This window comes from Columba livia, chromosome 11 (genome assembly GCF_036013475.1).
Source record: "Columba livia isolate bColLiv1 breed racing homer chromosome 11, bColLiv1.pat.W.v2, whole genome shotgun sequence".
NCBI classification, from domain to species: domain Eukaryota; kingdom Metazoa; phylum Chordata; class Aves; order Columbiformes; family Columbidae; genus Columba; species Columba livia.
Window position 1 is genome coordinate 2,428,883 of NC_088612.1, and position 27,144 is coordinate 2,456,026.

Below are 27,144 nucleotides of genomic sequence, written 5' to 3' on the forward strand. Positions count from 1 at the left end.
TATTTCACAGAGAAGGCAGAAGTACAATTCTTAATCCTTTCACCATGTGATCCTCTTCCAGATTATTAGGGTAAATTCCTGGTCCCACTGAAGTTCATGTAAAGTGTGCCATTGATTTTGACAGAGCACAAAAGGTTTTCATTAAACGAGCTAAACACATTTTCTCTGTCAGACTAATAGTTCACTAGATAGCAACATGACAGCCCTGGTTAAAAGGCAGTGTCTACTTCCTTATTTGAGTTTCTTCACAGCGTCCCAGCCAAGAAGAGCAAGAGATCACCAGAGTCACTTTGGGAGAGATTTCAAGCAGTGGATCCAGGAATGCTGCTGGCTCAGAATTGCTTGAGGAAATAAAAAAATGCCGACCGACAACATCAAAATGACCAAAATTCCTAAAACATACTAGCTGAAGCAAACCCCTGAAATTAAAACAAGGCTTTGTATTAAAAAGCTTAATTTTGTCTATAAAGATGAAAACTGAATCCCATGTAAATTCTAAATGTATGGCCTATTGCTCTGGTGAGTGGAAAGCCCTGGAGGTCCACGGGAATTATGGTAGTGTGAGAACTACAGGATCAGGTTATACCCAATTATTATGAATTCACATGATGTTTATTTTAATAGTCCTCATCAGAAAGAATTCACTCGGCATTCATTACAAAGTCATGTGTTTTCCTGTAAAATTCCACTGTACCTGATCAAAACCAATCTGAATATCAGTTGAAATTCAGTGCTGAAGGCTGCCCAATCCACACAGCCCAGAATTATGGTATCTATATTAACAAAAGCGTACTTACGCTGTCCACAGTGTGTCCCTGTATATCCCTTTTGACAGAGGCAATGGTCGTCACTGCAGCTACCTCCATTCATGCACCGGATGTTACAGTGTTGGACTGCAAAGGAGAAAAGGTTTTCCTCAGTTAAACCAAACCAGGCAGAAACATTTAACTGTTTTTTCTTTGTTTAGGGATTATTGATTCTCTGAACTAGAAAGCAGTATTAGAAACCAAGAATGCATATTTTAGGACAGATGCTTAAAATAGCAATACGGAAAACAATATGATGGTTCTTAAGGAATACAGGACACAGCACAAGGATTTGATACCACCCTTATTCACTGAAATCAAAAGCATTACATATGAGCATAAATCCAAAGTGTTTGTCTAATAATAAGTATAATTAGATATTTTTAACTAGCGATTGGGAACAACTTAAAGTATATCAAGCTCTTCCTCAGGCACAGAGAAGCAGGCAGGCCTCCCAACAAACTGAAGTCCCCCTTACAGGTCCTGCTGCCTGACACAGAGCAGCTGGGAAACGGCTTCTCTCTTAACAAGAACCACATGAAAGGCTCCTCCCCAGGCATGATTACGGTCAGATCAGCATTCTAGTAGATTGGGAGCACTGAATACCTACAACATCTGAAATGCTCAGGACTGAAAAACCTCCCGCCAAAGCCTGTTGCTAACAGGTGCCATGCCAACCAGGGAATTCCTCCTGTTGCACAAAGCCCCTAGGCATCATTTGGCTTTTTACTGTTCACAAGTATGTGAATGGAATTTTACTTTTGTTTTCAAGCAGAAATACTAACTTCAGCTGTCTTGCCTTCTATAGCAACATGAATCCACAGAACAGAAGTTAAACATGCAGCTGGAGAAAGGTTTTAGAAACATCTAGCACTGAAAGCACTGGTACTCTTAATTCTTAAATTAGGCAAGTAAAGACTGTATCTTACATTTCTAATGTGTCTAATGGTTACGATACATCTTTGTTCTACTTTGGATGTACTTCAGGCAACAAATATATACTAACATTCCTCAACAAAAAGTAAAATTGTCTGCAAATACAGAGTGAATATCTGGTGAAGATTTTTGGACAATGTCCTAAGTAGGTCAGAAAAAGGTGTGTAGTTACTTTAAAATGTGTAGCTCAACTTAGCTTTATACAATCTTAGAAAAACAGAGGGGATTACAAAAAGCATAGGAAATGATATCATCTGTCAAGCAGGGAAGGAACTTAAAAACCACAAACTGATTTCAATTAGAGCAAGCTATGCCAAGAGCTAATTTCCATTCCCACATGAAGACCAAAGCCATTTAAATAGTTTGAACTACAGTTGAGATAAAAAGGTTAACAGTAGCTTATATGATGATTCTCATATTATTTGTTCAAGTAAAAGTAAAGTATATTTCCCCATTTTGGGAAAAGGAGTGGTTTTACACAAAACACACACAAAGTTTCCATAATTTGTCTCATTGCTTCCTAAAGGAACTTTTCCAAGGTAAAATATTTCTTCCTCTTTTTTAAACTAAAAACATTACGGAAGACTGCTGGGACACCCAGTCATCTTTATTAAACGAGCCATTCAAATCAGTGAGCTTCCTCCCTTATGGCCACGCAAGAAAATCAGCGACACACAGTCAGTAAACCAATTATTGATTTTCTCCCCTCTTTTGAGGGAATGTTGAAAATACTATTTCCAAAATCATACAGACTATTCTGAAATATTACTCTTCCAAAAGTTTATAGAAAAACATACAAAGGCTGTCTGGAGCTCAGATGATGGTTTTAAAACTGCATTTTTGAAAAGTAGCACAGTAATGCAGGTCCAGAGTCTCTTTTCTCAGCTATATCAACAATTCCATTAATGTTAGCAGGAATATTCCAGTAAATGAAATAACCTGTTCCAAGGTATGACACTGACAGAGACTCAAGGAAAAAGCATGGGAATTACCATAATGCTGGCAAATCAATGCATACAGCTTTGCCTTACCTCGCCATGCACAGGAAATGTTAACAACATTAACAAATCATTACTTTCAATCAATTATTGTTCTCTTTTGGGTCCAATTTGTAAACAGTCTGCACTGGAAACTTCTGAAGTCAAAACAGGAATAACTCCAGGAGCATAGATTTATAAATCTGCAAAAGAGCCAGCGAGACCAGACACATCCACACACGCTTTGTGTGTGGGCAACATTCACATTGTTTATCAAAGTGAAACAACAAGCTGCAAGCTTAAGCGTAACAGTTCCCAGCTTTCTTAATTCTTAGCAAAACTGAGCAAAGGCTTCACACCACGAGCACTAATCACACCAAAACCACTCACAAAACATTCAGGGCCTCACTGAGCAGCCAAAAAGTAACACACATGCCATGTACCGTGCAGTCCCAAACTAAAGAACACAAATAGTCTGCAGGGCGCAGGTGGGAAAGCCGGGGGAGCCGCTCACCCAGCGCCTCAGGCCGAGGGCTCCGCAGGGCCGGCCGCGGGCACCCGGGGCCGCCGTGGCCTCTCGCCTGTCTCTGCCACTGCCGAGGAAACGCTCCCAGCCCGGCCGTGCATGACGCAGGGCTTTGCCTGCCAGGAGCTGTAAACAAGGAATGACGGTCTCATCACGTCCCAGATGCTCAGCGTGCTTTCTCTGTCAAGTGACTGACTCAGGAGAGAGATGGCAGCTAGCGCTGGGATGGGACGCCGGCCTGCAGCCCTGAACGGGGTGCTGAGAAATCCCACAGCAGGCTTGAAAACTCTGGAAACATTTAAAATTCAAGACCTTTTATCACATCTGCGAGCAGCAGAACGTAAGGGAAGGGCCTGAGCTCCAGGTTTTCCTGCCATTGGACAGACACCTCCCACAGCAGCCCGAGGAGAGGGATCCCGGGCGCAAAGCCAAGGGCCCAGGCTCCAGCCTTCCCCCCCAGCACCGCGGTCCCTGGGGAACACCCCAGACCTCGGCTGCTGTCAGTGGAGCGCAGCACTCCCCACTGTCCACCCAGGCGGTGCCACCAGCCTGCCGGGGGGCACAGACACCTGTGCCTGCCACCTGCCGCCCCCAGTGCCCTCACCGCTCTCGCTGCCTCTGCTGCAGCTCCGTTCCTTCAGAGACAGCCCCTCAGCAAACGCCTTCTCTGCCCTGGTGAGACCACACCTGGAATATTGTGTCCAGTTGTGGCCCCTCAGTTCCAGCAGGACAGGGAACTGCTGGAGAGAGTCCAGCGCAGGGCAACAAAGATGCTGAAGGGAGTGGAGCATCTCCCGTGTGAGGAAAGGCTGAGGGAGCTGGGGCTCTGGAGCTGGACAAGAGGAGACTGAGGGGGGACTCATTAATGTTTACAGATATCTAAAGGGTGAGTGTCAGGAGGATGGAGCCAGGCTCTTCTTGGTGACAACCAATGGTAGGACAAGGGGTAATGGGTTCAAACTGGAACACAGGAGGTTCCACTTAAATATGAGAAGAAACTTCTTCATGGTGAGGATGCCAGAGCCTGGCCCAGGCTGCCCAGGGGGGTTGTGGAGTCTCCTTCTGTGCAGACGTTCCAACCCGCCTGGACACCTTCCTGTGTAACCTCATCTGGGTGTTCCTGCTCCATGGGGGATTGCACTGGAGGAGCTTTCCAGGGCCCTTCCAATCCCTGACATTCTGTGATTCCCTGTTTAGGCCAGCCCAAGCCATTCTGACTAAAACAGGCTGGACACAAAGCCAAGTGGCTGAGCTCAGAAACACACCTGATCCATAACCCTCGGGGCAGCACAGGGTGCTCCATGCATAAGGAGGGACCCTCCTCCTCCTCAGTTGCCCCTTGCTCCCACAGGGGCAGAGCAGCAGCTCCAACATGGCAGGATCGCAGGGTACGGCTGCAGCACAAACCGGGCACGGCTGCACCACCACCAGACAAGGGCCAAGCCAGGGCCCAGCGGGTTTGGGAGGCAGCAGTGGAGCAGCCACCGCAGAGCTGGCGCAGCGCGGGGTGTGGGACATGTCCCCACACATGCACCTGTAATGTCAGAGCCACTCACACACCAGAGCCAGCGGGGGAGGCCTCCACATGCGGCAATCTTATCTGCAAGACTACTGTAAGCATACCCAAAAATTCCCTGATTACATAGAAATAACCAGCAAGTTCACCGATGTCACGAAAATCCCTGCTGAGAAAACCACCAGTTGCTCTTTTCAACCACAAATCAGATTCCTAAAGCTGACTCGTAACCAGAAACGTCCCCAAACTGACCTGCATAAGAATCAAACTTGAAGGCTTTGTTTTGCTTTCTGATCCACGTGCTTTCCAATTTGCATTAATTATTTAATTCCAGCAGACAACCAGTAAATAAGAGCCACCGTGAATTCGGTTCCTGCCTATGGCTGTATGTGCTATAAAACCTGTGCCTGTTACCGACTCCATAAGTACCGAAGACACACGTAGCTTAAAATATCCAAAAGACAACGCTCTCATATATCAAAAGGCATATATTTAATCCTGAGAAATCACGGTATTTTCACTCATATTTGTTATTTGTATTTCCCACGTGACAAACTTGCATCATCCACTTTTGATTTTTTAAATTGTTCTAATAAGAGTTTTTCTCATTTGTTAAAACTTGTAATTAAAATAAGGTTTCATGAACGCATATTCTGACAAAATATTAACTGTTACCAATGGGAGATGACAGTAACCCTTTGATGTCAAACAGTATTGTTTATGTTTACTTTGTTTCCTAAATAGCAGATCTGAGTCATTGTGGTCTGCTGTGTAAATATGTATTCATGGATTTCGTCTACAGTGCCAACAGAGCAAATGACTTACAGAAAGTGTATGTTCTGTGAGTCCTAATGAGGTGCTGGGTCATAAACATTATTACACAAGAGCGCACAGAGGCAATGGAGTCCTTTCTCTCTACAACTCAAGACACTTTCGCTTTTAGAATTGGTTTGTTTCTATAAATAAAGGTGATGTGACCGCTCACACAAAATGTATCTTAAATTATTGCACTGATTAAACAAACTATAAACAATATCTTTCTTTAAGCAGCTGCTAAGTCTATTTGTAAAGTGTTAATACTTATACTGTATATAGAAAAGCAACATTTAATAGTGGGTAAACCTACGTAGCAATGTAAGAAAAATAATGTCAGCGCCAATTAAAGATTATGATTAGCAGAATATTCATACCCAGAAGAACTAATTGTCAACAACCGAAACAGTGATGTCATTTAGGCTTTAGAAGCTGCTTGATTAAAAACTGTAGTAAAGTCCTTCCGCTGCCATTTATCTGTGCGGCTCCAATAACAGCTAAAACTACAGAGATCAATGGCAAAATGTTTCAAAAAAAGAACCACAAAAAGAACTGTAACGTTACTCATACTCTGTTTTTCTTTCAAGTCTTGACGCATAAAATACTTCAGTGTGGCCTAAGAAAAAAAAAAAATGAGGTAATACTAAGGCCCACTCATTCCTGCCTTTTACAAAGGTGCCAAAACATCTAACAGATGTAGGGATATATCTCTCCTCTGTACCCTGAAGGGGACCTGGGAGAAGGTCATACTTTCCTTTACTGGCTTACAGGATTAAGGCGTATGCACCTGGTAAAACAGTAGCTGCAAACCGAGGCAGGAACACAACACACATTTGTGCAGCATTTTGTACCCTTCCTCCTCCCAGCACTCTCTGGGAGCTCCATACCCTCCTCACACCGACCTCTCCTTAACAGACATCACAGGAGCCTGAGAAGGGGGTTGAACTACAAAGAACAATATTTACCATTTTAGTACATGCCATTCCACTACATTCCAGAGTTGTTATTGTTTTTCCACAGTTATTGCACAAAAAGGATGCTAAAGCCACAAACTGAAGTGGTCAGCTATGTGGGAAAACTGTTATCAACTAGGAAAGCAGAAAAATGGCAAGGTGAAAATACAGGGGCACAGCAGACCACACACTGAGTCTGAAAAGATACTCAGGATCAAAAGGGTGACCATTTTGCACAATATTACAGACCTCAGCTGAGCGCATCCCCCACTGACTTCAGCTAAGATGTTGTTCAGACAGTTATGGGCATTTGTGGGAACAAATCTCCCCCAAAATTCTTCCCAGAAGCTTCACGTTTTATACAAAAATCAAGATCATCTACATTCTAAGAGACAAGCACCATACTCAAATGAGGCTACAGTGGAATTACAGCTGGCATTTCAGATGTGAACCGAGCTACTATCCAAAGAAAAATCCTACTTCTTATCAGATGCTCTGCCCATGATTAGCCATTGAGCTACCTGGTTCACTGAATGAATTTAATTTTATGTATTTTTTTTCTGGATCTGGGGAACCTTGCTCAAAAACCTGATATCCAAAATTTCTAGGAAAAGTCAACTCTGCACAGTTTCATTTCCAAAGCATCTGGGTGTTTTTCTGATGAAAAGCTCCTCCACTGAAAAACCTGGACCAGCTCTGTACCTCCAGCACCTACAGAAGTATCACTTGAATAAGGTCAGCAATATTAAATTCAGAAGACATGTACTGAGCCTGGCAAGGAAATGCCCTAATACTTGTAGGCCTATGTATGTAAAATACAGCAGTATCTGGCTCCAAAATGAGAGCAGTATTACAAAGGAAGTCAAATTCAGCCAATTGTTAACAGTTGTCTCTCTATCATTGCAACTTTTGTGCTGTATATATGTGCATGTCTAGCATTGAATAGAGATAAGGCATTTTCCAGAAAGCAAGGAAGACTGGAATTAGTTTTACAAACTGGCAAGTGAATATAGCTTCCAATAAAACCAATTTGCTTTTAATTTGGCAAAAAAAGAGTGTCCCCAATAGCTAGTCTCTGAGTCATTCTTCTCTTTCATCACAGGACACTGCGCTTTCTTTCCTGTGCTAAAAGTACATCTGGTGACTCAGAGGTTATCTGTCTTAAATATTGACCACTGAACAATCTTACATACCTTAGTAGCTTCACAGACTCAAAAGAGTAGTATCAGAGACACAGAAGAAATACTTACTTGATTTTGAACCACAGGAGGGGGCTATCTGACCATTTGGGCACGTGCACATGTTTGGTCTAGAGCAAAATCCATCCCCACAGGAATGTCTGCAGATTGCTGTAAAGAAAACATAAATGCCTTTAAAAATGCTTCAAAAACCTCAAACACATAAAAAACACCTGATGGAAAATATGCATTCATACTAAATATTAATACCATAACAAATACCTACAAACTCCTTCAACAGCACACAACAGATTCCAAAGCAGTTCCTCCTGTTGATCCACACCTCTATAGGGGACAGCTAAAACCCTTCAGAGGCTGCTGTGGAAAGGTCAGGGAAGATGCACAGGCCACACTAGAGGGTGGGAGATTTCCTTGCAAAAGTGAAACTGTGGTCCACTGTTGCCAGCCCGCTCTTGGAGGAAGGATGGCACCGAGGCACCATTACAACGCTCCCTTTATTTCTCCACCAGACACACAAGCATAACAATTCCCATCTGACAGTGCACCGCCTCAGTATCTCTGCAGAGGGTCTTACCAGACTTAAGCGAAGCGCCTTTAATAATTATTTCTGGTACATTGTACCATTACACATGAATATGCATACAGCACTATGATGTATATATGTATATATTTATATCCCTACATATATATTTCAGGGATGTGGTCCAAACAAGCAGAGAAAATGTACTTGCTGGCCCGATGCTGTTGCCTCCTTCCATTTACTTAAATAGATGAACATATTCCACAGCTACTCGCTCCTGAAAGTCCACACACCCCTTGGATCCCTTTACCACAGACTTAAACACAACATGTGGATGGGATTAATCCTTTGTTAAATGCTGGTATCACATCACTGTATTGTAGCCCACAAAACTTTGTATATTAGCTTAATGTATTTAAAATGGTAAAGAAATTATGTACAGCTGCTATTGAAACCATACAGAAACACATTTGGGTTCTTGTACACAATTAAAAATAGCCTGACATAGATAAACCTCAGTCATAACACACAACTGGATTAACTTACGGACTATGCATTGGTTTCCACCAGGTAAAGTTTTCCATCCAGGGCAACAGTAAGCATTGTAACGTGATCCACACACATTTGGCCTGGAAAAAAAACAGGATGAATGCTTATTTTTACTCAGAAATATGTTTTAAAAGTAGAAGCATAAAAATGGAAAAAGTAAATCATTGCAATATACATTTCGATAATTAAACCTAGAATTGTTGTATGTTTTTAGCAGAACCGTTGTTGGGGTTTTTAGGTAACATTCACTTTTAGAAACTGAAGATTACATTATAAATACGAAATCAAATCAGTGCGATCTGAACAACAGGAACAGAATGGGCAAACCTTGTCCATATCACTCCATATCTGGAAAAGTAGCATACAGGGTTTTGGAGCAAAACTCCCATTTAAATACAAAATCACACCCATCATCACTAGCAAACACAGAAAAAATTCAGTGCTCTTTACATGATCAGTTTAAGCTTTGTGTTGCTTTCTCTTCTTTACACTAAAGCACTAGTACTGCTCCCCTGTATTGTCCATGAACAAAATCATGTACGTATGAGTGAAACATGCCAAACGTGACATTAGCCAAATACATGAGCCAAAAAACGTGAACGCTTCATTACCAAAAATGACTTGCTATCAAAAAAATCATGGATGTGGGTGCATGTAGAGAGACAGGGTCCAGCGAAATGATTATAAAGGGCCTGCTGCACTTCTTAAAATGATGGATCTGTAGGAATTTTTCTTTCCAACCAATTTCTCTCATCCATATTGACCCTTTCAAATAACTATATCATCAGAGTTTACAATGAAAGCTGACAGGACATGACACTTTTCCTATCATGATTCTGTTGGTAAAGTTGAAATGGTTCTATGCCCCTCCCAGATATATTTTTTTTTAATCTAACTTGTCCTATTGATTTAATACATCTATCCATGCACGAAAGGTAGTAAGAATAGCTTCAAAAATGGGAATATGTGCCTCCTTTTGGTTTAGGTTTCATAACTTTTTCAGAGGAAAATTTTACAACCTCTATTAATATTGTGAGCAATTACTCAATAGATAAATGCAACTAGAGCTATCTATAAACTAGTACATCCTAGAAACTGCTTTATTAAAATACCGTATACAGATTAGAAACAGATTTAAAGTGTTTATTGTTATAGGAAGGGTTTTCTATTATTATTTTGTCCTGGGTCTTTCATGAAGTTCTTCATCCCTAGTACTGCAATGTCTAAGTAAACAACAGTTACCTCATATGCTGAGGCAACTTAAGACAAACAATCTTGATATACATAAACATTTCTTTATGAATATTTTCTAACTAACAAGACTTCTGTACTGTATTTATGTAGGGATCTGCATTGTTAATGCAATTTCAAGTATTCTGATGACACCACCTTCAGTGATAACTCGTCTTCTCATTAAAAGCTTGGCTAGAAACTAGTTAAGTCAGAGCAAACACTGCCACAGCCTTCCACTGGTTCTGGGTAATTACAAAGTAGGAACTGAGGTGAATGTGAGCAACACAATTGGACTTGTTGCAGGGCCCTTTTCCCTTCCTGCAACTGCTGTTACAGACTCAAAGTCTTATTCATATAATTCCAACGTATTCAGTTTTAGTAATGTCAGCTACTTCCCTGCAGGGCTATATCCATGTAACTTTCCTCGAGTTCCCCGTTCATCAATGCCAAATGTTGCTCCGCGATCATCTGCCAAGTAAGACTGGCAAGCAGACAAGTGAGATTGCTTTTCACCTTCTCCAGTCAGAGGAAATAATGGAACTTATTAAGACAGACAGAAGGAGTTTGTTGCTACCTGTTACAACCTACAGGCGTAAACCAACCATTTCCGATCCCAGCTGGTCAGAATCTATAAATGGCTGACGATAAAGCGATGTTTAGGTGCTCTGACGAATTTCAGTCTCAGCAAGTACACGGCTTTGGGGACCATCTGGTCCAAGTTAAGAGTCAGGAGCAGATTTTTGTGCCATGGGGAAACCCGATTTTAAAAATCTGTTTCCAAAATGGGGCTCTGGAAAATGTAGATGTGCCAGCAACCATGAAGTCAGAGAGACCCTGGAAGCCTTGAGGCTGCGCACGGGGTAGGCTCAGCTCTACACCCAATAAGTTCTATTAATAACTCAGATGCAGCATGCTTAGCCTTTTAAAAAAAAAAGTCATCAAACTGTACTTCTGTGGAACAGTCTGAGGCTGACAAGTGCATATTCCAGTGGAACACTTCGTCACCAGAAAGCTGCAGTCTAGCTTATAAAAGAAACCTATAACAAAGTTTGAATGCTACTTCTTTGAGGGGGAGGCAGTGTTCCTGCGCCTATTTGTAAAATTTCTCTTCAAATAATTAATTTTGAAGGTTGAATTAATTGATATTTAGGAAGTGATCTAACGATATAGCAAAAAATCCCAACAAATAAATAAATAAATAAAGAGTATATTCAAGGAATAACAATTTACCTCATGTAAAATCGTGGAAACCATCAATCAAATTGTAAAGCCTCTACCGCGGTACTTAAAACTGCTACCCACTGTTATGTTTAATAGAGCATATTTTCCTGCTGATATTATAGGCTATGAATACTAAAGAAGCATTTTATATTCTTATAAAACTGTTTTCCTGAACAGCATTACAAACAGAGTTCAGTTATAAAACCTAATTTGTAACGGTAAAATAAGCAAAAATGCCTCTGCACAGCCCAAGCGAGTTGTGGTGCCCACATCACCTTCCTCTCACTCCAAAGCCCAGAGGAAGGAAAGAGCATCTCGGGAACAAAGCTATTCCCATTGCGATTTAAAAAACACAAGCCTTTCACTTAATTTTAGAGTCACTTATGAACTGTAAAGTATAAAAGTATTCCTGTAATGGTATGGTGCTGAGAGACAGTATGACTGATGCCCAGAGTTCCATCAAAGATGTCCAAAATAAACAAATTATGTCCGTGATTAATGATATGCAAGTACAAATTCAGTAGCAAAATGAGTTGAATAATCATCTAAAGAAGTTAGTCATCAACTAGAAAAGTCTTAGAACAGCAGAAAGAAAAAAGTTCATCTGGAAATTCTGATAGCTAATGCTCGAGAGCGACAGGTCTGGCTGACAGCACCTGCATGTACCAAACTAGAAGATAATCCTCAGGAACAGCCATGGGGAACCTTCACCCTCATGATGAAGTAAAGCTTTGTCTGTCCTTTCCACGCACGTGGGGACGGAGCCGAGCAGGGCTGCAGCAAGAGCTCCTGCAGACGGGCAGACGTGGTCCTGCCCCGGCTCCGTGCTGTGCCACCTCGGCTGTGGCTGCAGCGCACATTCTCAAAGGAAAGCTCTCCTTTCTCCACAGGGCCACACCGCATCGTCTCATGGAAAGGACCAGCTGGGTCCATCCCTCCCTTGCTACTCTTGCTTCCAGTGCCCCGTCTCAGCAAGAAGTGGCTGCCTGGCTCTCTTGAACTGCATGCGATTACGCAGCAACTGGGGACAGACCTGTGGAGCAGGCACGCAAACATAAAATGATGGGAAGCAAATCACGCTAAGCTTGGTAGTGCCTACTTATCAGGTAAAACCAGGCAGCAAGGGTACCGGGCAGCCAGAGACACGAGCGAGGTGTTCAAAAGCCCTGTGTGAAGCTGGTAGTGGGGAACATCACCCAGCCCAGGAGCGGCGGGACCTCCAGCATTGTGGCTGATCTCTCCAGGACCGCAGCAGCAACACAGCCGGAGCCCCACGCTGCAGCCTGCCCGGGGGTGTGCCAGTTCTGTACATCCCCGCTCTGCCCTGCCCGCGACCCCTCGAGGAAATTACAGCCCTCTCCCGAAGAAAGTATTGCCCATCTGCAGCTCCCACGGGAGGAAGAGTTTCTGGCACTGCTGTGAGTAAGGCCTCGGGAGGAAATTTTGTCAGCAGCACCGCCATGCACCGGCCAATGCTAATGTAACCCGGGCTGAACCAAACCCACAGCGTGGGTCTTGAATAGATTAGACGGAGAGACCAGACAGAGTGGGCAGAGAGCGGCTGAGAGAGACAGCTGAGCACCAGCAACAGCTGAACTGAGATGCAGGGATACCGGGGAGGGTTTGTCATCGTTCCCGCAACTCACTTTTCCTCTCCCTAGGAAAACACAAGGGATTCTTCCTTGCAAGGGAATGTTTAATGGAGGACTTCTTTTAACTATTTGGTTGCAACAACTAGCATATGTTTAACCTAATGTAGGGACCCAACTGTCTGGCAGAAGAGATACAACTTAAAGCAGCATGATCAGCCAACAGTTATTTTTAGAGAAGCCTTTGCCTATTTTCTTCTTACCTGGGTAACACTGGTACCTGCTAAAACTGTACCCAGAATTATTTGCTCATCATTTCCATATAGAATTGGAGAGGTGCTGCCATGCTTGCACTGGCAGTTAAAAAGGATGATAAACTGCATCTGAAAAAACGGTAGGCTGGTCTTAAAAAATGTGGTTATCTAAGTCTGAATATAACCAATATACTAAGAAATAGTAGCTAAGGCTCCAGAACCCGAAGAGGAATAGCCTTTATTAGTCATTTTCCAGAGACACATAATCAGACCTATACATTTTGCTGTAAAACAGCTTTACGTGCCTCTCTCAAATTCTCAGCATCTCAGAGTAAATGCTAAAAGCATGGAGCAGCCCAGCTCTGCTGACTGCACTGGAGCTTCACTGAATCAAGATTTCAATCCATTCCCCACTGAATCAAGAATTTCCATTGTTAGAGATAGTCCAAGCCTGAGGGGACATGGCCACGAGCAACCTGATTTAAGCTGACCCTGCTCTGAGCAGAGGTTGGACCATACGGCCTTCCAAGGTCCCTCCCCACACAGACAGCAGAAGGCAGGTGACTGGTGCACAAATTACAGGTGGATACCGAAAGCAGCTCCTGTGCTGGCACCTACTCCCTCCTCCAACGAGCAGCAAGCAAAGCACAACCATGAAGGGACGATCCAGTTCCCAGTGGGACACAGCAGGTAAGAGCTACAGCAGGTGACAGGGAGCTGCCCCAAGCCACCCGGACACAGGCCATCCTGCACATCAGAGCCCAGTGAAGCAGCCTGGCTGTCCTTCGGCCTCACCGCTTCCAGTGAGCACATCCATAAACTAACTTAACTACATGGATGGGATAGAGCAAAAAATACAGATGAGTCTGCATTTAACATGTATAAGCCTCATTTACGGGTACGACAAATACTTTAAATGGAGATTGCTTCTCTGTTGTTTAATTAAATATTAGAAAATCAGATATTTTAGTCACTGTGCCCTTTTCCATCTTTCACTGAAGAGGACTCTTGAAGCTGTTTATTTTAATGGTATAAAAGGAAAATCTGGGAAGCAATGCTGGACTCTAAGAGCAAGAACAAAATTTTGTTTTTATTATTGTACAATGGATAAGCATGCATTTTTAAGCAAAATATGTTTGTTGCGTACAAAGGATTGCATCTGATGTTGTCACTTCTACGATGTAATAAGTGAGCCTGGATGTTTGTGCCATGCAGAGAGCCTAATATGATAACTATTTCTCACTCTGACAGTAAGGATACCGCTGTCCCAGAATCCTGGCTCAGTTCAACTAAGAAAATAACACGCCGAGCAGCTCTACGGGTGTCTTTGGCTACGGCCTGTGTGCAAGTCAAGAGTTCAAAACGACATGCAAGTTTCCTGCAGCAACACTGAACACTTTTCTAACCCTAACCTCCATCACACTGTGACAGCTAAATACAGCAATCCAAGAACAGCATTTGACATTAAGTGAATTCTTCCGCACTCGCTCTGAAAATCTGACTGTGTCTTTTGCAGGGACAGACACATGTAACCTGACAGCCAGGCATTGTTCGCACTTACAGGCAGGGACAGATGCATTTCTAGCAGGTATTCCGCTCACTGTTCCACTTGAGAATGTCAATGGGTCCAGTGTGACACCCAGTCTACTTGGCTGTACAAGACACGTAAAGTACAAGTGAGCCACCACAAAAACTACCTGCTGGGCCAGATGAGCACAGCTGGGAAAGAGGAGGGATCCAGCAGGTACTTTCTTTAATATAATTAAAAAAAAAAAAGTGGAAAGGTGCATTCAAGGGACAAAAGCTCACAGTCTGTCTATCCTGGTAGCCCTAAACAGATGTGTAACTGTGGGCATGGGCAACACATAGCTGTCCAGACATCACTTCCAACAGGGGAATGGGATAAGACCAGGCTACACCTCCCACACCTCTGCCCACACGCACCATGTACTGCCATCAGTGGGGGCAGAGGCCTGTGACACTGTCCCAAAAGAAAGCAGACAGGCAAGTTCAGCCCCTTGGCCAGCCTGCGCTGTGTGCCGGGCTGAGCAGCAGAGCAAGGACTGGCTTGGGCATGATGGCCAACACAGCCCCACAGCTGGGCAGCCAAAGCACACAGCTGGGCAGCACAGCCCCATAACTGGCCAGTCAAACCCCACAGCTGGGCAGCCACAGCCCCACAGCTGGGCAGCCAAAGCACACAGCTGGGCAGCCCAGCCCCACAGCTGCCCAGCCCCTTGGAGAGGCTTCCCCAGAGGCCGGTGCCACCCACCATCCCCACATGGGAGCAAACGCAACCTTAAGGAGTCTCATAAACCTGATGCTTATATCAACAGTTTTCAGTTAATGCCCCTATGTGTCCCACCCCGTGTCCCACCCTCTGTCACTCATTGCTGGGATAGCGATACTGTTTTCCAAAGGCCAGTTAACTGCATGTCCACCATAAGGCAACATGAAAACTTGACTGATATGGATCCCACTGTTGCAGTTCACCCTGTTCCCAGCAGGTACTGGTAATAAACTCTGTGTACAGGGAAGAAAAAAAGGTGAAATATCAGAGGGAAAAAACAAAGAAGAATAAAAGAGATAGGAAAAAAAAATCTTCCTGAAAGGAAACAAATTTTAGTTTGAAACCTCAGCTGAGCATCACGGGATATTCTGATATCCTCCAGCAAAACATGAGAGAGGGGCAGGCTTGAAAAAGAGGATGAAAATGATTAAGTCTGTAAACAAAAGAACTGAGGATTTCATTTGGTATTTCTGAGGCTGTAATGGTCATGAATCATTTCATAAAATGAGCAGAAAGGAAAACAACAGATTCTCCAGCAAGTCAACATTCAAAATATTCTTCCAGATAAAAGCTAGAAGTCCTTCATACTTCAGTGAAGATCTATAAGCAAAAGCAGAAGGCACAGGTTTTAATTTAACAGGCTATGTTTTACCTCCCAAGGTACCTCCCAAAGAAGAACCCAACTTTACTGAACTGCCACCAAAAAGTAAAATGATTCTTCTCATGCCTCTATCTGCACATCAACCTCAGCATAAATGAGGCTGTTCGGTACGTCCGAAATCCTTTAAAAATAAATAAACAAATAAGTAAATAAAACCGAAGTGGGAGAGTCAGAACGGATGAGAAAACAACCAAAGGAGACATCCACAACACAACACTGAAGAGCTGCAAATGTATTTTCCGGCACAGTGCGATGGCTAATCAGAAACAGTCCACGCCACAATTGTTCCGTTCTACCAAAATATTTACTGGGTCTGGGGAGTAAGACCGAAGTGATACACATGCATCTATATCCTCTTCGTCTTCAGGGTTCAGCAGGGAGATGAAGAAGAGGAACAATATGGAAGGTGATCTTACTGCAAACCAACAAAGCTAATGATTAATTTCTTACTATATCCATATGTACACAAAGATCCCTAGCTCCTAAAGACTTGTTTAAGTAGAGATGGCCTCCTTTTAGCCAATGTGTGCCACTTCTATCAAGAGGAAACCTTCCTGGTGATCCATGTCACCAAATAGTTTGGGTATTGCATTTTAGGTAGTGCTGTTCTAACAACCACAAGCCGCTGGGTCCATTGACACATTTAAAGTGACCCTTGTCTAAACTTGTATTGAAGTTCATACATAAAACAATCCAGTTTGCAGGATGGAAGATGAACAACAATGGGAAAGACTGTCCAAAGTGAGCAGCACTGCTGAACAACACAGCACAGGAGAGGAAAATAAGCATGCGGGAAAACAGAAGCTGCAATTCTATTCAATAAGGATCACTGTAAATGAAGCAGACAGATGGACTGTCCTTGCCAAACCCTAACCCACTGATCCTCCCATTGCTACCAAATAAACCGAGAGCAGCCCTATGCTTACTGCAAGTCTGTATCCTCAAGCCCAGCATAACCCCCAAGGTTCTGGCACAGCAGTGCGGAGTTGCACACAGAGCAGCTTATCCAGTTAACAAGGCAAACATACCAAGATCAGACTGAATCTGGGGAAAAACTTGGGGAACCACCACTGAACACAAAATGTATCCTGTGCTGGCTAACAAGAGGGGAGAGGTCTGCTTTTATAAACCTTAAGTGGGCTCTTGGTTGAGGCAAGCGCAGCGGTGGTCAGCATCCCAGCCACGTGCCGGAGCCGCCTCCTGCCTCCTCCAAACCATTCCCTCTGGAACCTGCACTGTAACCTGCAAGCTACTCAACCAGGTGCAGGTTGCTGTTCTTCCCCCAGTGCTTCATGCCCCCAGTTTCTAAAGACTTAACATCACCTGTTCCCCCTCAATAGAAGTTCAACTAAACACTAACAGAGATCAGAAAGTCTCCAGAAACACCACACAAAATATTAGATGGTTCTGTCATGTATCAATGGAAGAAAATGATTACCTGGAACACAAGAAAAGAAACAAAGTACAATCCATGACATTCAGTCATAACCACGGTCAGCCTTACATGGGAGCCCTCAGGGTGGGGGGCAGCAACGTACCTTCCTATGATGGGACACAAAGTGGCAAACCCAGTGTGAAATTCTCCACTCAGTCTGTACGCGAAGCACAAGCCCATCACCGCCCAGCTGTGAGCCATCCTGCAGCATCTGGGTCAGCACTGCAGGCCAGCCTGATACAGCTATGGGCTATGCACACCAACATAAACACAGAAATAAAAGAGAGGAAGAAAAAGAAAGAACTACATCCAACTCTGCCCTCCTGATCTTCAAGGTGTCACCTGGGCAAAGTGGTACTTGGTGACGGGAAACATGACAAGCCAATTTTACAGTATTTCCAACACAACCGTGTTTCATACAGTGTGCCAAGAATACTGCTATACTGCTTATTGCAGCCTTTTACCTCTATTTGCTCTATTTGCGACTTACTACCATCAAATAGGAAAAGAGTATTTCTCTGATGTATTTTAGGGAGGGTGGTGGTCTAATTCAAATTTCAAACAGCGTAGCTTTGCATTGCTACTGGCTCTGGGTAAAGCAATCCAGTGCAGACTACTGTCAGACAGCTTTCATTACATGCATTTAAGAAGTTACACGTAGTATCTAAACTAGTATATTCAAAAATGTAACTAAAACCTATTGTGGTAGCCAGGTAAAGACAGGTATATGACCAGAACTGAAAATAATGTTATTCCTTCTTTAAATATTAGTGCTTCAGCAAGTGTTAATAACAGCTATTGCTGGACAAATAACAGATTCTGTGCTGGCTTCTCACTTGGTTCTGTCTGCTTTCCCTGCTCCTCATCCACACATCCTGCTCCCCAGAGAAGGTCACACCTACACCAAATCGCATCATACAGCCCTACTGAAAGGAAACATGCACATGAGACGCAGTGCCAAGACCTATGAACTCATTTCACTCTAGAACTAGATTTCCAAGGATAATATCATAACAACGACAAAAAAAGTATCACAGCCATTGGCAAACAACTTCATAGAGGTGCAGAATAACACTATGTGTAGTTGCCAAGCACTTCAGGTTTTGCATTAGGATGCACTGGCACAAAAGCTCTTTACCCTCCATACAGGCTCTACCCTGTAAGAGCAGAGGGTGCCAGGAGGTTGGCCAGGCTGCCGGGACGCCTGGCGAGTGCTCCAGCACATGAGGTATCACAGCCACTTGCATGCATTTTCAATTAAGATGTTTATTCCCAAGTCTCGAGGCTGCCTCCTGCTCGGAGCGGCACGACGAGCTGCGGCACCGGCAGCCGGCCTGAGCCGCGGCACCGGCACCGGGCCTGAGCCGCGGCACCGGCACCAGGCCTGAGCCGCGGCACCGGCAGCCGGACTGAGCTGCGTGTGGCACCGGCAGCCGGACTGAGCCGCGGCACCGGCAGCCGGACTGAGGCGCGGCACCGGCACCGGGCCTGAGCCGCGGCACCGGCAGCCGGACTGAGGCGCGGCACCGGCACCGGGCCTGAGCTGTGGCACCGGCAGCCGGACTGAGCTGCGTGTGGCACCGGCACCGGGCCTGAGCCGCGGCACCAGCAGCCGGACTGAGCTGCGGCACCGGCAGCCGGACTGAGCTGCGCATGCCAAACGTGGTAAGAAAAATCCTTGAGGTTTTCCAGCATAAACCAATATTTACCAGTATGGAAAGTCTGCTTTTCTTCAGCAGGCTTTTAGTGGTAAATATTGGTTTAAAACGAAAACCAGAAGCCTTAATTATATAGTTGAATACTGGAATTATGTTATAGATTATAAGACTGGTTTTATTTCAGGGAGCAGTGATGCATGAAAAGGGTCAAACCCAACTGAGTTTACTCAAGTAAGCATATCAGTAAACCTGTGGACTTCATTTGGGATGACCAAAGGAAATTAGTCCAAAAAACCTCAATCCCCTGTTGAATAGCTTTGATCCAAGTTTTATGAATAATTTTGGAGACAACTATCCTGCCCTGCAATATTCACTATCATTTCAATTTAAGAAAAACAAAGCCATTAAAATAATTCTTGCATAAATGTATTCATTAGTGTGTTTAATTAGAGTCATGTCACAAGTCAGCTATCTTGAAGAAATTTTAGTTCTTTAAAAATTTCTGCGGAGTTATTTGTTAGGCAAATAATTGCTTAATTTGGCCATTATGCTGTGAAGAGATTGACTGATCCTCTGTAGAGTCTGAGGTCTCTGTCTGGCATCATCGGAAAATAGGAAATTCTGATTAATTCTAAGCTCCTTAAGCACAACACTTCTTGTATTCAATCATCAATCAAATCAACAGCCATTTTTTTTAACTTTATATTCAAATGAATGAAACATATATCAATTGTTGACTTCAAGTATATATCGTTTAGAAAGAACTTCCCGTGCGTGGCCAGTTCTGTAGGTTTTATTTCTTCAGAAGCTGACACTACATTCTTAAGTGTTTAAGGGGTAGCAGGATAATGGCTTGATGCCTTATAATTCAATACATTAGTGTTCAAGTTTAGGGGTTCCAAAGGATAAAAGTGTCTCAGTAACAGCTTATTAGTTTAACTTGCTAAATCATAATGGATTCCAGCAACCTTTCCATGAAGGGAGAACCTGGTTATGTTTTGAGATAATTACTGCCTTTATTCTGATTGCTTTCGGATCACCTAGAGGCACCAAACACCAGCACATAAACACATGTTGCCTTAGACCAAACATAGATGGCACTACAAGGGCTTCATTGCTGATGCCTTCATAGCTGGATCAATTCAAACTACACGAGCAGCAAGCTGAAAGTCTTAAAATGAGCACATAGGAGACATTTCCAAATGCTTTAAAACTATCAAAGTTCAAATATACTTCTAGAATCACTGTATATGTTCAGACAGCTCACTGGTATAAACAATGAGGCAAAGGGCAGGAGGACAAAAGCAAACATCTGCAATCAACAGCTTGCAGTAAAGAATGTTAAGTGGGAGAAATCATGAGAATTGAAAGAGATCTGGGGCTTCTTCATTTCACCGTACAAGACCAGTATGCACACAGAGACTAACCTCAACACTTTTAAATGCTAAAACACTTTCAATAGTCATTATAATCAAACACACAAAAAGTAGAAAAGTAAAGGGTTTTCTCTAAAAATGTCTCCCCACGCTCCTGCGATCAGAGCAGCAGTTCACTGCAGGAGGAAGGAAAAAAGAGTCTTAGTCAACTACAATAACATGAAAATAAAGTTTCCCAGCATCTGTTATGATTTGTATTACAACTCTCAGATTCCCAAATGTATTTGTACTAAGGAACAAGCTAAAAAATAGTATGTCATCTTGTAAAATCATATTTTTAGTGTTTTAGTCCTTCAGTAACAGTGAATTCTCCTTGTTTAATGTATATACAGTTCCTGTACATTAAAAATATGTTTTCCATCTGGCTTTCCAAAGAATTAGTTCCAACCTTGCCTGTTAAAATGACAATTCTTTTGATTCATATTGTACGGCACCACACCTAAGGAAGCGCTCATAATCGCTACACTGGAAATATCCAGCAGGATTCACCCAGCAGTGATCAAGATGACCGTGTGTTAACAATCTGCTCCAAGCAATCCGAGAGCTCTACACTCAGCCGCAAATGAGAGTTACAGAAAAAGGTCTAACAAGCAGCCAAACTAATTATTTGTTTTGTCTTTACTGTGTCTAAGATCGTCTGGCAAGCTACTATATTCTTGCTAAGAACCTGCTTCCCAAGGGCACACATTCAGTTTTGTAATATACCAAATGACTGACCAAGGTATAAAATACCTAAAATTGATATTGTCATTATCTCTAGATTTGCAAATTACTAAATAGATATGTGACTGACAGGTAATACACGATCATTGCAAAGCACGTAAAGAAATGGAGAGCTTCAGTTAAACATAAGAATCAACTCATAAAACTAAATACTTACCCTAAGCCATTTTAGATTCCAAAAATAATTAATGCTTGAAATATGATGCACTACTATTACTGCCTAAACAACACAATTTTAGGGCAACAGTTACGGTCACCAAATAAATCTAATCCTCAGCTAAAGTGCCTCTAACTCCCACCAAGTCCATCCAGTCAGCACACGTGTGCTCGATGGCATATTCTGATCAGAAAGCTCTGTTTGTCAGTTTGATATTAACCCAGAGTTCTACAATGAGAAAGTTTATTAAAGCATCCTGAAGAATAAAGGCTATTTCTGATAAATAGCTTTCCTTAACTTCTTTTCTTGCTTGCAATTAGTACTACGTACTTCGTTATCTGTCCTCCGCACCTCCTGGAATAGCTTTTGTCACAGGAAGGGATCTACTTTGTGCAACTATTTCTCTTGTGACAAGGTATCAGGAAATGAAATAATAGTCTGACCCTACAAAATCAGATCATTTAAAAGCAATGCTGATAGCTTGCATCCATTTCTGCAGCATAGGGACATGAGAACGTAAACCTTTTTCCAATCACACAAGCACAAGAAAGCGCCAAGATTGCAAATCTGAACATAAAAAAAAAGTACTATATAATTATGAGAAAGTTAGCAAGAAATTAAATATATTTATCAAGGCCTCTAAAAAGTAACTAGTAATAGCTCTTTGTTAAGGAAACCAGGAAAAGAAAGAAAATACGTTGCATCCCTTACTGAAGGATAACTATGTCCGTATAATTTGTGCCATATTTGCCTAAATGAAAAATCTGGCTACGGCTGAAAAGGTGCATTGGAACACCTGAAAAAGGAACCTCTTCTTCTTCCAATATTTCAAGCCTTTCACCTTTCCAGGGAACAACATTTTCAACTGCACACACGTGCAATGCCTTTCAGCTGACTTAACAATTATTTTTGCACTGAAAAGGTGTTCCATGAGAAATGAGAAAATAGTTTGTCTGACACTGATTTACTCTAAAAAACCACCCTCCTAAGCATGTATCACAATGTTTCATAATGACGGTAAACTCTTGAATGTTTGGGCTTACTCATAATAGTACCAGACAGCTCTGATACCAAAAAATGGTCCCTATTCTTCTCCCCCTGCTGTCCCCAGGTCCCAAGAAACACCAGATAAGTAAAGACAGTCTCTTTGAGTGAAAGAGAACATACATATTGCAAAAGGTTTAAGGTGGAGATCAGAGAGGACAACTAATTGAAAGTGCATGCTGTGGTCTCTGGATCCCACCACTGTTCTGTTTTATGCAAAGCAGCAGTACGGGACGCAGCAGGAATGCACAAGTCTACCTTTATCTATATCCTTGCTAGAACCTGAATTAGCAACCTCCGAGCTACAGAGGCTCATCCTCACAAAGCATCATCCACCCAAAAGCACAGCAAGGCTGCAGCACGCAAGGGACCCAGTTCCCTGTCGCACGGGCAGCCGGGGGAGTCCCGGGAGGGCGGTGGGACCGCGCGTCCCCTGCCCCGGAGCCAGCCCGGGATGCTGCGGGCCGTGTCCGGCGCCCCCAGCCCAACCTGCCCCTCGGCAGGGGGAGCCCCAAGGGGACTCGGGGAACTCTCCCACCCCCGCCAGCTCCCACTGCAAAGGGCCAATAGATGCATACACACAAATACAGACAGACCCACGCCCGCTCCCCGCACCGCGGGACCCCGGCCCCGCACCTACCCTTTGAGTGCGTCGTGCCCACCGCCGCCCTGCCCTCGCCTCTTGGCCCGGCTGGCCCGGCTCTCCTTGGCGCTCACCCCCCCGGCGTGCCCGGCGGCGGCGGCGCCCGCCTGGGACGCCCACAGCACGGCAACTCCCAGGGCGATCCCCAGCAGCCGCCCCCGCCACATCGCGTCCCCCGAGCCCCCGGGCTGCGAGCGGCCGCCGCCTCCTCTCCGCCGCCGAAGTCCGCCGGTCGCCGCCACCCGGTCTCCGACCAGCCTCTCCAAGGCGAGCTGTGAGGGGAGGAGAGAGAAGGCAGGGGAGTTAGGGACCGAGGAAAAGCTGGCGCGGCCGCCCCGCGCCCCCCACCGCCTGCCCCCGCGCCCCGGCGGCGTCGGCCCCCGGCCAGCCCGGCCGCTCGCCCGGCCGCGGGAGGCGGCGGCGGCTGCGGGGGATGGCGAAAGGCTGCCCGGACTCTACCTTCCCTCCAACAGCATCCGCGGGGGCTCCCGCTCCCGCCGCGGACAGCCCGTGGCCGACGCCACCGCTCCCGGACTGGAAGCGTCTCCCGGGCATGAACCCTCCCCGGCTCCCCGAGCCGGGCACCGCGGCAAAACGCGGCGGCTGGAGCGCGGTGCCCGGCCGGGGAGCGCCGCGGGCAGGGAGCCCCCTGCCCAGCCCGCCCGCCCCGGGAGAAGCCCGCTGCGAGGGGCGCGCACCCGCTGGAGCCGCCGCCGCCGGCTGCCGTTCCCGCTGCTGTTCCAGCTGCGACCGCTGCACCCACCGCTGCTCCAGCTGCGGCTCCAGCTGCCCCCTCCCTCCTCCTCCTTTTTCCCCTCCTCTCTCCCCCCCCTTCAAGTATCGCCCGCGCAGCACTTTCTCGCGAGAGAGAGGTGAATAAAAATGTCCCCCCACCCCCGACCCGCCACCCCGGGGGCGCCCAGCACAGCCCGGGCGGCCGCCGAAGCGAGAGGCCCTCGGCGAGCCCGGCGGGTCACCTGCGCAGGCTGCTGCCCCGGGCCGCCGGGATGCTCGGCCCCAGGCTCCCGGACCGCAGGCAGCGTGCGGTCCTGCCCGGCCGGCCGGGGCTCTGCCGCCTCCCGCGGCTGTCTGCTCAGGTTACCCGGCGGGTCCGGGGCTCGCACGGAGGCAGAAGCGTTAGAGGCTGGGCCGGTCTTAATGCTGAGCAGTGCAATAAGTGTGGAGCACAGGACTCGGGGGGAACTGAAGGAACTGGATACCTATCACTCTGTCTAAAAAGGCGTCTGTCCTAGAGGTGCAGCATTTTACATCTGTGTAGTAGCTTAAGAAAAAAAAAATAGTATCTGTTTCCCTTATAAGGAAAAAGAGCAAGGACGGTGGTTTTACCTTAGAGGCTACTGCAGAATGAGTTCTGCACTTTCTAGCAATTAGCTGCACCGAGCTCTACTGTACACACTCCTAAATCTCTACAGCCAACTCCAGAACAAATACATGTCTTGTCCTTACCCCGGAAAGGAAAAGCCCTGCCGTTTTTACTTATGCCTTGGGGTTTTCTCCATTACCTTTTCTGCTAATTTAGAAATCCTGCAGAAGAGAAAACTACTACCAGCCTTAAAACTTCTTGTCTTTCAAATACTGAAATAATTAGAGGTGGAAGATGACAGTTAATAGTCAGAGCTCAAGCCTAGATTATACACTCCAGTCAAGTAGCTGGTTACCAGGCTTATCCCATTTCAACACACACAACGATACAAACATAGATAGAAGTATCTAAACTATTACAGGAAATGCTCTATTTGTGCGTGCTCACCACGATAACAGCATTCTAAGCATTTTGGCTGTTTTTATGGTCAAAGAAAGTGGTGGATTCTGCAAGCATCAGTAGCCTACCAACAGTCATTTGATTTTGGCCATTCCAAGGTCACTGCTGAGCAGTTTAACATTAAAACTTTCAGATGGACACTTCAAATACAGGGAAAATGTAGATGTGCCGTGAAATACTATGGTGTATTGGCACAAGAAACAAGTAAGGGATTCAGAGTGTGGCTCTTCAGAGTACCTGAATAAGGCCCAAGACAATAGCAACACCAACCTTATACCACTAGTAACTTGTGCAAAATAAATCCAGGGATTCAACTTCAATGCTGCATGCAGGCCATTACAGATTTGCAGAAGTTAGGAGTTTGATAATAAAAATTAGAAATTAAGGGTTTTGAGAGAAATACAAAATCAACATTTTATATTGATCTATCTGGATTGTTGCAGGAATTGGATTGTTTCGTTTTTTCTTGTTTGTCAGCCACATGAGCAGGTAAAGATTTTCTTTTTAATGCCTATGCTTGTTGCAAATACAACACAGAATTGTGTAATGGATTTTGCGTTTCTTTTGGAGGGGCAAGTTAAAATTTGCTCAGAAAAAGAGACCAGGATAAAGGTGCCAGTAACCATCCCTGCTATTAAGAAATCCAGGACATGCAGTGCATTGATGTGCAGTTCTCTTCCTTCACTCTCATCTATATGTACAGCAAAATCAAAACATTTATTCAGTGAATATAGAAGGTAAATATGTTTAAACCAAACCACTACAAAAAATGCTGTCAGCTATGTACTAATTATGTTTATAACGCAAAGATAGGATTTACCAGTAAACAAAAGGGAGTTATGAAAGGAATTCTGGGTTACTATTTACTCAAACATTCTTTCGGTTTCAACATTTTCTGTTTCAACTGCTTTAATTTTCTGATGAGCTACCAGAAAAATATCTAGTCTGTGTCACAGGCTGATAGGATTATTTTCTCATATCTTCTAGGACATTTCATGATGTATTATTTGGTATCTCGCATGGCTGCAGAAATGTGGATTACACTATATGAAGTCATGTTACGTGATATGTGGGCTGTCCGTTAATTAATCTAGTGAAATATGTAGCACATCATCGACTTCTGGTGTGGCATTTTGAAGAATATGCTTATGTATTAGAGGTACTTAAGTTGTTGACAACTTTAAAATAGTGCCCACCTGGGTTCTCAAACCACTAGAAAAATACACAGTCACAAGCAAAAGACTTAAATAAAGCTTCGGATAAGGCTCATCCACACACTTTGCCACAGCCACTAGAGCCTTTGCAAACATTTGGACTCTGAAGAACACCTAGACAAACAGATTCCTATATAGCCTCCAGAACACTTGCCATCCACTCCAGAGTTTCACTCACAAAAAAATAAAGCAGCAATTCTAATGATGCAGTTGACCACCGTCTCTCCCATGGCAAACGAGAAGTTCAACTCTTACATTAACCTAAATCCAGAAGCTCAGTGATGAAGCTCCTTGATCAAACTCTGGAATCAAACCCAGAAATGAAAGTCACCAGAAAAAAAGACATAAAATATCAATGCTACACGCATAGAGGGATTTGGCGGAACACATAAGCAACTATTTTTCCACAATGTTGATTCTTCCAGATGATTTTGAGGATCTTATAGATGTCAATGCAGATGGTGTGGATTGTGGTGGCAGGGCCCAAAAGCAGGATAATTACAGGTAAATTAATTATATCAGGAATTATAGAGAAGATAGATGAGGTTTTGCAGTTAGGTATCAGCTTGGAAACAATGATCCTAAACATTTACAACACAACACACACATGCACTTTAAACCAAGACAGCTGGCTGGCCGTGCCTTAGCGCGCCTCCCTGTGCTTATCAACATCCTGCACATGGAGCATTTTATACAGTGACTAGATTATTAAAATGTAACTGATGGTCAGAGAAATACCTGTTTGTCCTGCTATTTGATTTGCATAAAAACATTGAACTGAAGTTTTCAGTGCCGATGATCTTTATGTTCAGCAGCAATGATGCCGAGTACCGGTCTCCCTCCTTCCTGGCCTTTACCAAGCTGGTCCTCTTCATCGTACACATTCTTCCCTCTCCTCCTATAGGATGCTTATCAGAATTTTCATACTTTAGACAGTTAAATCGTTTTGAACAGCTGCAAACAGAACACAAAAATCTCACTGTGATAGAGTTGGGAATTCGTTTCAAT

At 44.3% G+C, this 27,144-nt stretch overlaps 1 protein-coding gene across 3 annotated transcripts in view; it reads right to left on the reverse strand.

Annotated features, from left to right (window-relative positions):
* The window catches only part of FBN1 (fibrillin 1), a 153,539-nt gene that overhangs the window by 122,167 nt on the left and 4,228 nt on the right, over positions 1-27,144 (reverse strand). Inside the window, exons 3-7 of one of the 3 annotated variants that reach the window (XM_065075856.1) lie at positions 26,875-27,090; positions 23,137-23,411; positions 8,793-8,875; positions 7,778-7,876; positions 798-893 (exon numbers count right to left, since the gene is read on the reverse strand). In XM_065075856.1, coding sequence (XP_064931928.1) covers positions 798-893; positions 7,778-7,876; positions 8,793-8,875; positions 23,137-23,306 — 448 coding nt within the window. In that variant the 5' untranslated portion in view covers positions 23,307-23,411; positions 26,875-27,090. Of the gene's footprint in view, positions 1-797; positions 894-7,777; positions 7,877-8,792; positions 8,876-23,136; positions 23,412-23,837; positions 23,951-26,874; positions 27,091-27,144 lie in introns of those variants that run through there. The other 2 variants (XM_065075855.1, XR_010475209.1) reach the window with 2 other exon arrangements.